We start from the raw sequence: 15,515 nt of genomic DNA, 5'->3' as shown, positions 1-15,515 counted from the left end.
GCTCAATGACCTTGTATTTTCCTTATGTACTGTTCTTAGTGGTGTCATATGGGTGAAACTAAGGGAGATCTGCATCATACAATTTACTTCTTTATATTTAGCATCAGCTTCTGTACATTTGTTTAAAGCTGGAGCCCAAATGCACAAGCACAGCTGGTAAGAACCCAGTGCTGAGTTTTGTGAGCTCCCTCCTTCCCTGGGCCCCTAGAGCAGGTGCAGTGGGTTGAGCATCAGGATGTTGCTTGCACTGGGGAGGATATTTCCCATAACCAGCTGCTGCAGAATCACCTTCACACACCTTGAGCCTGTGAAGAAGGGAAGGCCACAATATACTTCCCTTGGGAACTACTGAAAACTTCTTCATAAAGGGTTAAAGGAAGAGAGGCTGTCTGTGGGAGTGAGGGCAGGTGAAAGCACCTTGCTCTCAGAGGGCTCCTCTTACTGGTAGGCAGTTTCTCTGTACAGACATTGGTACCCTAGAGGGAAACAGATTGGCAAGTTTGCTTCTGTCCTAGTTTCTCTCCTTTTAATTTCCATTTTCTTGGTCTTAGAGTTTTTTACAAGGGATTAACTTAACTCAGCAGTTCCATTTAGACTACAAGAAAAGGTTTAATGCAAATTATTCAGGGGCTTGACAGGCTGTGTTAAACTTTTTTACTTCATCTAGCCCTCAAGCTTATTAAAGTTTTGTCTTTAATTAAAAAACATTAATGACTGTCCTTTTTCACATATTTTTTTAAGATTGAGCCTCTCCAATATTATAATTGCAGTAATAAGCACATGCCCTACCTGAAAAGCAATTACAAATACAGAGAACAATGTGTAGTGTTTGTTTTAGAATCTTAATGTTTCATTAGATGTTTGCTGGCTATGAATTATCTATCAGCTCAAACATAACAGTTAATTCTGATTGCCTGCTCTTCATGAATCACCAACAACCCACCATGAATTTCAACAAAACACTGTCCTGGAAGAGTGGGAAGGTAGGAAAAGGGGCTGCTTCGTGGTATCTTTTGGGTACATAAAGCCTTTTAAAATACACTCTGGGTTTTAAATGCAGTGGGTTTTCATTAGCAGCCAGCCTGGAAAAGAAGAAACAGTTTCTCGGCATTCTCTCAGACAAGAGGTGCACACAACAGCTGGGATAGCATCAGCCCCTTTTCCCATCAGCCTAGCTCAGCTCCTTTTGAGTTTCAAGGTGGGCAGGAGCAGGCTGAGAACTGTTTCTGGAGTATTCTAATGCCTTTTTATCATAGGCATGATTGAAACCTTGGGCAGTCCTACTTTCAAAGCTAGAAAAGAGGTTCTGCTGTTCATTAAATTAATTACATAAGCTGTGATATTTAAATGTAACATGTGTTCATTAAAGGCTGTAAAATCTGTGCAGTTCTATTAAAAGCTAACAGACAATACAGACCTTGTAACTGGAGGAGGCAAGTCTGGCTTTCCAACATCAAGAGGTGGCTTAAGCTTTGCTGGTGTTTTAGGCATATTTTTTCATTATGCACAGGATTAATCTGCTCCTCTGGCTGGCTAGAGGGAGGAAAAGACAACTCACTGGGAGAGATTTCTACTTGAACTCTGTGTCTTTGCATACTGAACCTTTAGATGTCTAGACTGTGTCCTGTTGTATTTCTGTGTGTTTTCAGAGCCCAAGCTGTTGGTACTAGGTAATAAGGAAACTTCAGTGACCTTTCCAAAGGGTTCTGTGATTCTGTGATTTGGGTCTTAATGAATTAGGTCTCAACCTTAAGTGAAAAACTCTCCTAAACTTTGCAGAGAATTCAAAAAGTACACTGAAAGACTCCGATGCTAGAAGCTAAATAAAAAGAAAACAGATTGTGTTTGTTTTCATCTCATCATCTTTGGGTCAAATGCAGGACTTTAAAGTGATTTGGGTTTGTAATGATGAGGAAGTGCTTCCATTATCAATACCTAATCAGCAGAGTCTGAAAAACTACATTTAAACTCTTTCATTGAAAGTTTTTGTTTGGCAGAACAAAGTAATTGCTTGTCTCAAGTACAAAAATGCTCTTGAGAAGAAAATCAAGCTGGTTTGGAACCTGCAAACTTAGGAATTCTCCTCCTCTGGACTCCATTGTCTCAGAATCATCTTACTTTTTAAATGGCTACGTAATTTGGATTGCAACGTTTCTGAAGTGATGTAATGGGCAAGAGTTCTCATGAACAAAATCCCAATGACAACTTGCTACCCTGTAATGACACTGCTGTCCATAAGAGGTAATTATGCACAGGAAGCTAATATGACAATCACAAATTTTAAGCTATGACTTTTCTCATTGATTTTAATCTAGCACATATTTGCTTTGATTTAAAGGACTTTTTTTTTTTTCAAAGGAGTGAACTATTTGATAATAATTGTGTTGTGTTTTTCTTTTCTCCTCTCTAGTGTTCATAATGGCTTCTGGGCTTTTGGTTTACCCTTTTGGTTTCAACTCTGCTACTGTGAAGAGATTCTGTGAGAATTCAGACATCTACTATGCAGGAGACTGCCAGATTGGCTGGGGGTATATGCTGGCAATTGTTGGGGTCATGTTGTCTGTCTTTTTACCATTCTTTGCAAAATATGCACCAAAAGAGCACATATCTCCAACTCCAATACCTACTATTTTATAGTATTTTATTACTGTTTAAGAAGAGAACATTCCTGTCTACAGGCAATGGGCAGAAATTATTATAGCACTTCCATTTAGCTGTATTGCTAAAGAGAGCAAAAAGGAGATGGGGAAGAGAAGGTCAGATTCACAAAGACCAAAAGTGCATTGATAGTCTTCCGTGAGCATGAGCAGCAAGCACTCTGGAATTGAAATAAGATCAATCAGCAGCCTTTACACTGCTCGAAACATATAGTGGCATAATGCCTTAGAGAAAAACATTCTGTTTATCCTCAAAACATCTGTCTACCTCCCAGTTTCTTTTGTGTCTCAAAATTGTAAGTCTTTTAAAAGCTTCAATTCTCTTTTTGTATATTATTAGATGTCAATCTTTTTACGAACCCAATAATTTTAAAATCAATAATGATATTTTGTTACAATTATTTTGATTAGTGAGAAAAGCACCTACTAGTAGCCACGGCCTGAAATTAAGCTTGATAGCTAAAACAAAAGTGTAGAGAAGAAAAAAAAGGTTTCATTTTGATCTTCATGTATCAGCTGTACCTGCATATTGTAAGCTTTGGCACACTTTTTAACAGTGATCTGATCTTCAAGGCTGAGAGTCATCTTCATGAAGACTTGCATGGAATTTAGATTACTGGTTTTCAGAGACAGAGACCTAACTCTTTTCAAAGGCTTCATGATGATTAAATACTTTAACAACAGAATAAAAAATGTTAAAGTGTTTCTTTTAGCATTTCATACATTTTAATCCTAGGTGGATTTTTACATAATTATTTGAAATTTTTAATTGTAGATTTTGGGGTGGGTTGTTTGTTTTTTTAAAGCTGCAAAGAAAAATCTCTGTTTACAAAATGTATGTGCCCAATGGCCCTGTATGTAGTGATAACACAAGCCAGAATAAACTAGATTCTAATATTTCCATTACTGTTAAGAGGCCATTATTGTCAAAAAAAGGTGAAGTGCTACTGAAAACAGGTAATAAGAATCAGATGCCCTGTCAGAAGTAGCCAATGGCCATATTTCATGGGTTTGTATGTGAAATTTGTGAAGTCTGATTTCCACAGCAGCACTGAATTCATTACTATCAAGCACTGAAGTAAGTGCACTTGATTGCCTTAAGCAAAAGAAACATTGGGTTCTAATCTCACCCTACCATTACGTTTATCATTTTAAATAAAAATCAAATTCTAATTCTACTCTCATTTTTTATTTTCTATTATTTATTTGAAAGTAAATAATCACAGAGATTATATTTAATTCAGAGCTGTACTTCTTAGGTTTGTATTTTGGCACAAACCAAGTGATCAAATTTATTATTATTCTTCACTTAGCTGAGTCCAACTGATTCCTGATTTTTTAATTTTTATTTTTTTTTTACTGGAAAGTGTACACGAAGGGACAGACAGAGCCATGTTGAGGATGTGTAAGAAATGCAAACAGAACAATCACTGTGTTACTTTAACAAATGTCAGAGACTTCTGCAGTCTTGTTTACATTCCTCACCCTTCTAAACATCAACGGAACCTTGCATTGGTTTCAAAAAGGAGTGTCTGGTGGTAGATTTTCACCCACTCTAAAAACAAATCCTGCACATCAACGTAGCAAGTTCCATTACTGACCTTTGAACAAACAGATTTCAGTCTAGAATTAAGTTCCCTGAGCAAGAGAGACAGCACCTGCTGTGCGTTTTGGCCCACAGTGAACGAGGAGTTAAATCTTCCAGGTATTTAATGAAGTAGGTCAAAGGAATGCCTCTAAAGCAAGAAGAATGAATTTCAGTCACTTCTGTGTAGTAATGTACTTTTCAGTAACGTCTGGCGCTTTTTGTAATGAATGGCTGAAATGGATAAGTTTCATGTAAGAGTCAGAAAAGTGAGGAATAACAAACAACATGTAAAAAGAAAATCATCACCACGAAGTAGAAAGACAGAGATGCAGGCTTTTCTTTCCTAACCAACCTGTGCCTTTACACTAGAACCATTATACAAGACAGGATCAATATGGTTAAAAACAAAACAAAAAATAAAAAACCAAGCAAGCAACAACTGAAAAATGTTGAGTGGTGTGTATAAACTGTATTACGTAGGGTTTCTGTTTTGTGTAATGTTTACGACTGTTCACTTAATGTTTCACTAGAAAAAGTGATTTGTTAGTGTCAAGTAGAAAGCTTTTTTGCAAAGATCTAAACACTTCCTGAAAGTACAATTATTTTAGATCTTTATTAACAGCCATAACATTCCTAATAGACACAAATGACCTGTTCCTGTTGTTCCTTATTAATGTAACTCACACCTGTGCAGAACTGGAACCATCAATCAATCAACTGGATTACAACATTGTTGTGATGCTGATTACACACACAAGATGCTGCCAGGTCTGGTCCCACTGTTCAACCTTTCTCTGTAGGTTTAACTTACTGTTACAGTGGAGACTTACCATTTACACCACCAAATCCTTTACTTCTTACACCCCAATTCCTTCTGTTATAAGCATTGCCAAGCTCTAAGTCCTGTAATATTCTGCACCTTTTACAAGCTAAAGCTAATGCTCCCATTTGGAACTTTCTTTAATGTTTTCTAGTACATAAAGGGAATCAAATATAGGTATATGGCCTTTACAACTGGACAAATGAAATTCTCTTTGAAACATCCGTGCTGAGAGCCAGCCTAGCACAGGAGGCAGGGCTGACAGTGCAAGGAGTTTGCACACCAGTTAGTAAAGCATATACCTCCTCTGCTCTAGCTGCCCAGCTGGCACAGGAAGGGGTGTTGCTGCCAATACATGTGCTAACACTGACAGATCACTTTTCTAAACAAAGACTGTCTGCGCGTTGAACTGTTTAAAAGCGTTTTCCTGTTACGAGTCAAACAATTTACTGGACCAGGTTCAAGTTTTATTCTAAATATATAATTTTTTAAGTGTAACTAAAAGCTGTATTTTCCATTAATGTGTTTCTGCGTTGACTAGCTGGCTCCTTTTTAGAATATTACCTGTTTTCTGTATTGGACTTGTTGGATACAATATTTCAATTATTTTAAATGTGAAATTTCCAATTGCCAACACTGTATAATAAAATTTAAACAAAAAAACCCAAACCAAACCCCAAATGGACACTGCTCACTTTTTTTTTCTTGACAGCTCTTTTGTTTTACAATTCCCAACAGACCTGGTATGAAGCTTTTGAAGCAGAGGAACTAGCTAAGGGGAAAAGGAAATAGAAACAGCAGGAATAACCCATGACTGTTAATGTTAGAAGGCAAAGTTACATAAACATCTACATGGTCCATCCATCATGAAAGGTGCTTCTGTGGCCAGGGCAAGGAAGTTCTGTGTTCAAATAATTGTTTCTCCCCAAGTTCCTCACTGTCCTTGAGCAATCTTCCTACAACTGCAGGGCTATTGCTGTTTTGTACAGGTGTTATGCTGCTTATTTATATTTTTAAAACCCATGAAAAAGACAATATATCAACAGGAACCAAATGAAAACCTAATAGATACAGCTGCATCCTGTGAAGTCTTTCTGTGATATCTATCACGTTCATTTCTAGCAAAGATTTTACAGCTGTTCTTGCAACTCACAAAGGAAAGGGAACCTGTTAGTTGGAACTGAAGGGGAACAAAGACAACCTTTTTGCTTCCCACTAAAGAGCAGTTTTGATGTAATATGCAGAGCCAAAAGTTTTGTTGAGATTTGCTCACTACTAAATTTTGACCAAACTCTCCTCAAAAAAAAACCCATTACAGTGAACATTTTGAAATAGATACTGAAGGAATTTCTATACAGTGAGGAGGATGAAAAGCAATGGCAAACTGAACCACTACTGATGATCTTTTCCTAAGAGACTTGTTCGAACAGCAAAACATCAACATTTTAATTCAGAATTTCCCCAGTAAAAGCTAATGTAACAAAAGTAAGTAGGAAAGACAAGCTATGAAAAGTCATCATGGAAACCAAACACTGGCACTGCCATTTGTGGGAGAACACTTCAGAGTGATATTGTCAATTATTTAATCGGATTTTCAGTATTAGTTTTGGCAAGCACTTTAGGCTGTGCAGCCTCTATGGCTAACAAGGAGTGAAAATCAGTTTGGGGCAACCATTCTGACTTACATTTCATTCAGTGTTTTGACATATGCTGTCATCTCCACATCTGCAATTTTAACAAAGTCTTGGAAAGTGTTTTGTTCTTGAATAGTTGCTGGTCTTACAGAGACGCACTTGAAAATGTTCTTTCTCGCATCATAGTTTCCCATGCACCTGTGCACTCGACCTCTAATTAGCCTTGGAAGCTCCCTGTCCTTTATCAAAAACACAACAAACAAAGAAACAAAATTATCACCTTTCTAATATAAAAGCTTTTAGAAGGCTCAGTTGTTAAATGTGCATGGATTTCTGAAGACTACATCAAACACAGAAGGAATTCACATCAGATTTTTTTCTAATACCAACTACTCAGAAGCTGAACTGGATGTTCCACCCTTTTTTTTGCTGAAAGAGAAGGCTGATGATACCCAATAGTGAATGGATTGTTGCTGTATGTCAGTTTGGGAATAATCAATATCCAGCCTTCCTTTTACACAGAGATTTTTAACAACCTTCCAGTATTTCAAGGGGACTACCAGAACAGTTGGAGAGGGACTATCTACAAAGGCATGGATTGACAGGACAAGGGGTAATGGCTTCAAAAACAGAAGAAGCTTGGTTTAGATTAGACATCAGTTAGAAATTCCTCACTATGAGGGTTGTGAGGGACTGGAAGGGTGTTGGCCTTGTTGTGGAGTCTCCAGACCTGGAAATGTTCAAAGCCAGGTTGGATGGGACCATGAGCAGCCTGGCCTAGCAGGAGGTGCCCCTGACCATGGCAGTGGATTGGAACTAGATGAACTTTAAGGTCCCTTCCAACCCAAAACATTCTTTGATTCTATGATGATGCTATGATTTTCTGTTTATCAGAACATAGCATTAGCTTCACAAAAGGGATCATCATCAGTGGTGTCTGTGTTATGCATGGATGCAGAATACCTACAATTTCATAAAAGACACAAGGCAGACTCTCCTTCCCATCTCTCAAAAGAAAGTTCTTCGCCCTGTACGCTCCAGGTGTGACTGCAGAATCAAGCGTGCCTGTAGCATTTGGCAGAAATGAACCATGAAGTCAAGGGCAGGGCAGTACCAAGTGTGACATACAAAGATACCAGGACAACACTCACTATGCAAAAACACTGAGATAGATCAAGTCAACATCAGCTTTCTGTGAGATCTTGTGCTGACAGCATTGGAAGTTCCAATAGAAATTATGGACTTTACGTAGTCCTTGAACAGTACAATTGTGTATGATGTCTCTAAACTGAGTGACCAAATGTGGTTCTCAGAACCTTCACCACAAACAGGTTATTCCCTTGTGCATCAGAGCACAGCACAATCCTCTTGAAGTTCTATTAACCTTCATATGCAAATCAACTTTAAATATTTGCAACCTTGTCAAATTAAGTTTTCTGAGATATCATTACACTGTGGTTTCTTATTCACCTTGATTTAAAGTTTAGTCATTTCAGTCTATTGTCAGGTTCATTTCTCAGATAACATTAATTAAAAAGCAAAATGAAGCTCCCTACAAGTCACCTCTGTTTAGAACTACTTCAATTTATTCCCAGATTAATTGTGTTAAAATTTACTGTAAAAACCAAACCTCACTACAGAAGGTTCCTATTAAAGAGGAAAATGTATTGGAACAAGGAAAGAAAAGAAACAGGACAGAAAGAGCTTAAACATTGGAGGATGGTGTAGTATTAATTTTATACCTATTTTAGTCACTTTGATAGCTGAATGGATCTCCCAGCAAGAAAATTAGGTAGTGCCCATGCCAGTATTTGGTGGATTTAAATTTTTCAGCTATTGCTCCTACAGTTAATAACATTTTCTCTTGGCTTTGTCTTCCCATTGTTAACAGTTGTAGCACAATCTAGCATGCTTACCTAAAACTTCAAAGAGCAATGCAGTTTTGTAAGTGTACTGACTCCAGTGCCTCATACTTTCAATGACTGCAGAGATGATCCGCAAAGAGTTCTTTTTTTCCTTAAATTTTAATTGAGAGGATGCAAATTCCTTTCAGGGGAAGAGGAAAACTCAAGTTAGAGATAAAGACATGATTGTACAAGGCACACAGACATTTATATGTTAAGTATCCAGTGTGTACATTAGAATTAGAGTATTTGTTCAGACTGTACAAACAACTGCTTGCCAATTCATACATGCACGCAGAGGGCTATAGGTTATTCTTATAGGAAAATCTCAATCTAAATTTTCAGGAACTGATGGGTTTACTAAGGCAGCTTGGACTGATGAAAGCCTCCTCTTGCCTCAATTTTGTTTATCCATATTGTTTTCCTTCCTATTATAAGTTTACCTGACTTTTGTCTTCTGGAACACAATCAAATTTGTTTTCATTAATTTTATTTTGCTGAACACTGTTGTTAAACTTATATGCCAGGCTAGGATCCTGCAGAGTTCCTGAAGCAGTGTTAGGTTTCACTGGCCACCGTCCTTGGGATGTAGATGTTTGGCTGGTTGTTTTGATGTGCTGAGATAAATTACGGTTATCAGGGGCCTTTTGCTGCTGAGCAGTTTTCAGACTATTGGAAAGGTTTTCAAACTTTCGAACAGTCCCGCTGTCAGATCTTGAATCTGTTGTGTTTGTTAGAGGAGTGTACTTGTTTCTGTTCCAAGCCTTAGTACCGGGAGCCTTCTCTTCTGCCCTGTGGTACAATGTTAGACAGAGTTCAGCTTCACAATATCTGTTCTGAATATAAAAGCAATCTATGCATTGTTGGATCAGCTTTAAAAACATCTGTTAAATATTCAGACTCAAAGCACTTGAGTGTACACTTAAATGGATCCATACACAGGGCAGCGACCACACCTGTGCTTAAATCCAGCTGAATTCAACAGGCCTTAAAAGCTTGCTCAATTATTGTCCCTCCCTGTAAAAAAGGATCTTTCTTGAGCTGATTCACATTTTTTCCATAACTCTGAAATAAAGTAAGCAAAGTTTCTTCCAAGAGTGTTATTTCAAAAGTCTTCTACCACCATCATTTAAGAAATCATTTCACAACAAACTCTAGTGCTGACATTACTATTTCCAACACACGTCTTTATAGGAGCAGCTCAGAAATTCCTTCCAACTCTATTCCACTTTGCCTTTGAAGGCACTTGTTTGAAATATTTACTCTGTCATTGGATAGAAGCAGGAGAAAGGGAAGAGAGGAAAAGTACAATTATAATTTTGCTGGAAGTTTTCCTGCCAGCTCTAGGTATCTGAATCTGTAAGGTTCCCTTTGATTTAAAAAAACCACAGAGTTCCAAATTATCTTTAGTTTTGATTAAATGTTTTGATCTACACTCGACCTAATGTGCAGTTACTGAAGCTTGTTTGAATCTGTTGGTAAATCTGTGTTGAAAGTAGGCAAAACTGCAAGGGGAATCTCAAAAAAGAATCACATATAAGAACACTAAAATGCAATCAACCTTTTTATGGTGAGAACTGAATTTTAGGCCTGATAATAAGACTGATTAAGGTCTAATTAATGGGCCTCATTAGATACACAAGAAAAATACTTCATTTTGGTGGGTTTTGGCTCATGAGCACAATGGAATTATTGAGGATCACAGTGATCATCTGAGAATAAAAGGGTCATTTAGAATGCTAGAAGAATATAGAATAATGTAAGATAAATTTTCATATGAGAATAATTTTGGTTAAGGAAGTAAAAGGAAGATTAAAGACTTCACCAACCTCCAGGCATACATGTTTTTTCCAGCACTTGCTAGATTAGGCTTTGATGCATTTGGTGGTTTCATAAGGGAAGGAGGCATCTGATGTTCTGTTTGGCTTTCAAAGAGAAGTTTAAAGTATCAGTGACATGGAAGCTTTATTGTAGGATGTGCACAGGGAGGAGACTTTGTGAAACAATTAGTACCCAAATAAATACCAAAAAGCAACAAATAATCTGTTTTTACATACCCATTGTTTGCTGCTTTCGGTAGCTCAGCCACTTCTGGGTTTGCAGCTCCCCAGTCTGTATCTCAAAAGACAAAGACTCAATATAGATACAAACTGAAAAGGTTGAATGGTAGTAGGTCTGCTTAGGGCTCCTAATCTTTATCTGCTTAACAATCCACAAACAGTCTCACACAGGAAGGACACAAAAAAAAAAGGGCAACGATTCATTGATATCAGTAATTATAAGGCAGCCTCTAACCAGTAGGTTGCTGCTTTAGATAATGGTGAAGTTGCATACATTACACTTATAATAAAGTGAAAGTCTCTGTGCTAGTAAGTAAACTTTTTTGTTTTACTGTAGGTAAAACAAAGGAAGTACTAAAAGCAGATTTCTGCATCATTCTTCCCAAGCAGAATTTGAACAACAGACACTCTCTTCTGAATTACAAGAAAGACATCTTACAAACGTTTCTTCTTGTTACACAGGACTTGAATGTTGATTGAAATCAACTGAAAACAAAAGGTCAGAGTTTCAAGAGACTCTATTTAAATGCTGGTGCTACTTCATTCTCTAACACACAAAGAGTCAAACTCCCTCTAGGCACGAAGTATAAAAAGCTCAATTGTATAGAGGAGAAAGAAATTTCCTGGAGGACATTTTGTACATAATGAACTTCTCAGAAATAAGCATAAAGGATGCATAGAGTTCTTGAGAAAGACAATGGCTAATTTAATAAAGCACAGTCATAAAGTTAAGGTTTATTTGGATTTAGAGCATTTAAAAAAATAACAAAAAAATAGAGTCCCTTATTTACCAAATGACGTGGGAGAAAAGTCATAAGTACGAGTCCCAGAACCAGAACCTGGCTCATTTTCAAGTGGATTTGAAGTCAGAGGCTGTCTAGTTCTTTTCTTCTGATTGAACAGAGGCACGGGCAGACAACCTACATTTCAAATTTAAATGTCAATAACACAATACCAATAACAAAAGAATACACAACCTACCCTTAAAATATGTACATAAAATTACTTAACAATAATTTTACAGCACCCATAGGAATGACATTCCATAAACACATAACCGATCAGCCATTGCCTCACACAATTTCTATTCTCAGCCTTCCATCCTGCACATAATCCCATAAACAAAACCCTTCCTTTAGAGACCACTCCCCTGACTCCATTCAAAATCTTGCCCTGTGCTGCAAGAAAACAGATAACTCATACAGGTCCATTTAGGATATGTGAGTCTAGGGCTGAGCACTGTATATCCTGTAGGAATAGTTCATGTGTGTGTATATACAAGCATAATGAGATATGAATGTTAAAGCACAAATGGATGGTACCTGCTGTGCTGCGAGCTGAAGTGTCAGCTAGACCCCTTTTCATTTCTTTGCTGTATCTTAATAGGCAACAATGTATTGATACTCCAGATTTGCTGTATGGAGATTAGAAAAAGCAAAGTAATTCATGTTGCAAACACATTGAAAACTGATAGGAATTTATGACAGTGTCTCTTAACTCTGTGACATGCGCCACTTCAGACACAAGCCTAAACCATGTGAGCAGTGGGACTGAATGTAGAAGATCCATGGGTACACAAGTAACATGCAAATGTTCTTTGCAGATTAAGTCCACAAGTGTTTACAATTTTGAAGTCAAAGTTGTATTGTCTTCCCTTTTTTTAAGTACTGCAAAAATGCTGAGTTCACTTCTGGATTTAAAAGTACATATGCATTAAAATACAAGCAATAGTCTAGTGGAGTCTCTCAGGGGTTGGTATAGAATAGAATAGAATAGAATAGAATAGAACAGAATAGAATAGAATAGAATAGAATAGAATAGAATAGAATAGAATAGAATAGAATAGAATAGAATAGAATAGAATAGAATAGAATAGAATAGAATAAACCAGGTTGGAAAAGACCTTTGAGATCATCAAGTCCAACCTATCACCCAACACTATCTAATCAACTAAACCATGGCATCAAGCACCCCATCCAGTCTCTTCCTAAACACCTCCAGTGATGGTGACTCCACCACCGCCCTGGGCAGCACATTCCAGTGGCAAATCACTCTTTCCATTTAGAACTCCTTCCTAACATCCAGCCTAAACATCCAGCTGGCTCAGCTTGAGACTATGTCCTCTTGTTCTGGTGCTGGTTGCCTGGGAGAAGAGACCAACCCCCACCTGGTTACAACCTCCCTTCAGGTAGTTGTAGACAGCAATCAAGTCTCCTCTCACTATTCAATATGAATAGTCAATGACCTGGATGAAGGAGCAGAGGGCACTGTCAGCAAGTTTGCTGATGGCACCAAACTGGGAGGAGGGGCTCACACACTGGAAGGCTGTGCTGCCATTCAGACAGACCTGGACAGGGTGGGGAGATGGGCAGGGAGAAATTGAACGAAATAGACAAGGAGAAGGGTGCAGTCTTGCATCTGAGAAAGAACAACTCCAGGGACCGCTATAGCTTGGGGGCTGACCTGCTGGAGAGCAGCACAGAGGAAAGGGACCTGAGGCTCCTGGTGGACAGAAGGATGACCATGAGCCAGCAATGTGCCTTATGGCCAAGGCAAATGGCATCCTGAGGTGTTAGAGGGGCTGTGGTTAGTAGGTTGAGAGGGGTTCTCCTCCCCCTCTGCACTGTCCTGGTAAGGCCATATCTGGAATATTGTGTCCACTTCTGCACCCCTCAGTTCAAGGACATCAAGGAACTGCTTGAAAGAGACCAGTGCAGAGGCACAAAGATGCTGAAGGCAGTGGAACTTCTCCCTGCTGAGGAAAGGCTGAGGGAGCTGGGGCTTGGAGGAGACAGAGGGGTGACCTTATTCATGTTTATAAAGATGTGAAGTGTGAGTGGCAGGAGGATGGAGCCAGGCTCTGCTCAGTGATGTCCAGTGATAGGACAGGAGGCAATAGGTGAAAGCTGGAGCAGAGGAGGTTCCATGGGAACATGAGGAAAACCTTTTCACTGTAAGGGTGACAGAGCCCTGGCACAGGCTGCCCAGACAGGTTGTGGAATCTCCTTCTCTGGAGACCTACTCCTGCTCTGGCAGGGGGTGGACTGAATGATCTTTCAAGGTCCCTTCCAACCCCTAATTTTCTGTGATTCTATGTGAAAGCATAGCTAAAAAGTAAGCTAAGGAGGGAGTGATACCAGAGCAACCCTTCGCAGGGCTTCACCCGGCAGCAGCAGCAGGCACAGGCTAAAGCTTCCTGAAGTCCTCGCTGGTGTCTGAAGGACAGGGCTGAGCTGGAGCCCGCCAAAAGTAACGGCCCAAGCGGCCTCGCGCCCGAGTCAGGGAGCAAAAGGCGGGAAGCTGCTGCTGCGCGCACCCCGCAGCCGCCCGCGGGAGGCGCTCAGCGAAGGAGCCGCTGCAGCCGCCGGCCCCGGCCCGTCCTGCGCTGGGGAGAACGCAGCAGGGCCGGCAGGAGCTGTTCAATCAGCTGGGACTTAATTAAATAATTACCTTCTTACCCGTGGAACTAGCGCATGTAGGGTCATGCTCAGCACTTGGAGAAGCCGGAGCAGAAGCTGATGTATGAACAACAACATAGATACAAATAAAACATTCTGCATCCTTCGTGCTGGTTTTCCTCTCCAACCACTGTTCTGGGTTTGCACAGACGTATGAACACAAACATAGATACAAACAAAACATTCTGGGTCCTGCATGCTGGTTTTCCTCTCCAAACACTGTTCTGGGTTTGCACAGATGTATGAACACAAACATAGATACAAACAAAACATGCTGCATGCTGGTTTTCCTCTCCAAACACTGTTCTGGGTTTGCACAGATGTATGAACACAAACTTGCTCGCTGCAAGTGGGGGATGGACTGGATGATCTTTAAAGGTCCCTTCCAACCTAAACCATTCTGTGATTCTATGATAAAGACAAATACAACTATCTGCATTCCTCACACTGATTTTCCTCTCCAACCACTGTTCTGGGTTTGCACAGATGTATGAACACAAACATAAAGACAAATACAACTATCTGCATTCCTCACACTGATTTTCCTCTCCAACCACTGTTCTGGGTTTTGCACAGACGTATGAACACAAACATAAAGACAAATACAACTATCTGCATTCCTCACGCTGATTTTCCTCTCCAACCACTGTTCTGGGTTTGCACAGATGTATGAACACAAACATAAAGACAAATACAACTATCTGCATTCCTCACACTGATTTTCCTCTCCAACCACTGTTCTGGGTTTTGCACAGACGTATGAACACAAACATAAAGACAACTACAACTATCTGCATTCCTCACGCTGATTTTCCTCTCCAACCACTGTTCTGGGTTTGCACAGACGTATGAACACAAACATAAAGACAACTACAACTATCTGCATTCCTCACACTGATTTTCCTCTCCAACCGCTCTTCTGGGTTTCACACATGGCTGTTTTCAACCGTGTTAGCTTCAGGCTGGTTTTTGTCTAAAATCTTAGTGCTCAGCTGATTGCAGCCTGTCCTGTTTTTGTAATCCCTTTTTTACTCCAGCCTTGGAAGGCTTTGGTGAGCCATGTTACACTTACATATACATAACCCCTTGTGGCTTTGATAGCCAGACTTAACGTATATTTTATTCCTACATATGTTTTTTTCAGCTTGTGGCATGCGTTCTAAGCTCTCAGGATTCACTACCAGATAGTTATATATAGTACATGAAGCCAATCTGAATTCTTAAAGTAAATATGATCCTATGTAACTTTTCAAAGTAAGTATTTGCAAAGCACAGGAACAAGGGATTGGTTTAATTCAGAATCTTTCAAAGTGTTTGCATTTGTGTGGCAAATTTGCGGGTGCCTGTAATGTCCTGGGAGAGCAGGAGTTAAAAGCTGTTTGGAAGTTAGCTGC

The 15,515-nt window shown here is 39.3% G+C and overlaps 2 protein-coding genes across 2 annotated transcripts in view; one reads left to right on the top strand and one right to left on the bottom strand.

The window, feature by feature from the left end:
* LHFPL7 (LHFPL tetraspan subfamily member 7) overlaps positions 1–5,732 on the top strand; it is a 64,507-nt gene extending 58,775 nt beyond the window's left edge. The window contains exon 3 of the mRNA XM_009903257.2: positions 2,411–5,732. Within this exon, the coding sequence (XP_009901559.2) occupies positions 2,411–2,637 (227 nt within the window). The 3' untranslated portion in view covers positions 2,638–5,732. The remainder of the gene's footprint in view (positions 1–2,410) is intronic.
* A 936-nt stretch (positions 5,733–6,668) lies between these two features.
* SPATA22 (spermatogenesis associated 22) lies at positions 6,669–12,028 on the bottom strand. Its single transcript, XM_009903258.2, has 8 exons — positions 11,986–12,028; positions 11,455–11,583; positions 10,661–10,715; positions 10,433–10,528; positions 9,047–9,395; positions 8,616–8,745; positions 7,667–7,764; positions 6,669–6,938 (listed from the first exon to the last, which is right to left on the bottom strand). Exons 1-8 carry the CDS (start codon positions 12,026–12,028, stop codon positions 6,747–6,749), a joined length of 1,092 nt encoding a protein of 363 aa, XP_009901560.2. The 3' UTR covers positions 6,669–6,746.
* Positions 12,029–15,515: the final 3,487 nt, after the last annotated feature.

The sequence above is a fragment of the Dryobates pubescens genome, chromosome 13, assembly GCF_014839835.1.
Source record: "Dryobates pubescens isolate bDryPub1 chromosome 13, bDryPub1.pri, whole genome shotgun sequence".
NCBI classification, from domain to species: Eukaryota; Metazoa; Chordata; class Aves; order Piciformes; family Picidae; genus Dryobates; species Dryobates pubescens.
This window is presented reverse-complemented; position numbering and strand designations above follow the sequence as displayed.

Bases quoted from the DNA above. Each gene is read 5' to 3' on its own strand.
- SPATA22 (XM_009903258.2), bottom strand. From the start codon at position 12,028: ATGAAAAGGGGTCTAGCTGACACTTCAGCTCGCAGCACAGCAG. The intron at 10,716-11,454 runs GTAAATAAGGGA...TTTGAGATACAG, and splicing joins CTTTTCTCCCACGTCATTTG to ACTGGGGAGCTGCAAACCCA. The intron at 8,746-9,046 runs GTAAACTTATAA...TTCCCCTGAAAG, and splicing joins TTCCAGAAGACAAAAGTCAG to GAATTTGCATCCTCTCAATT.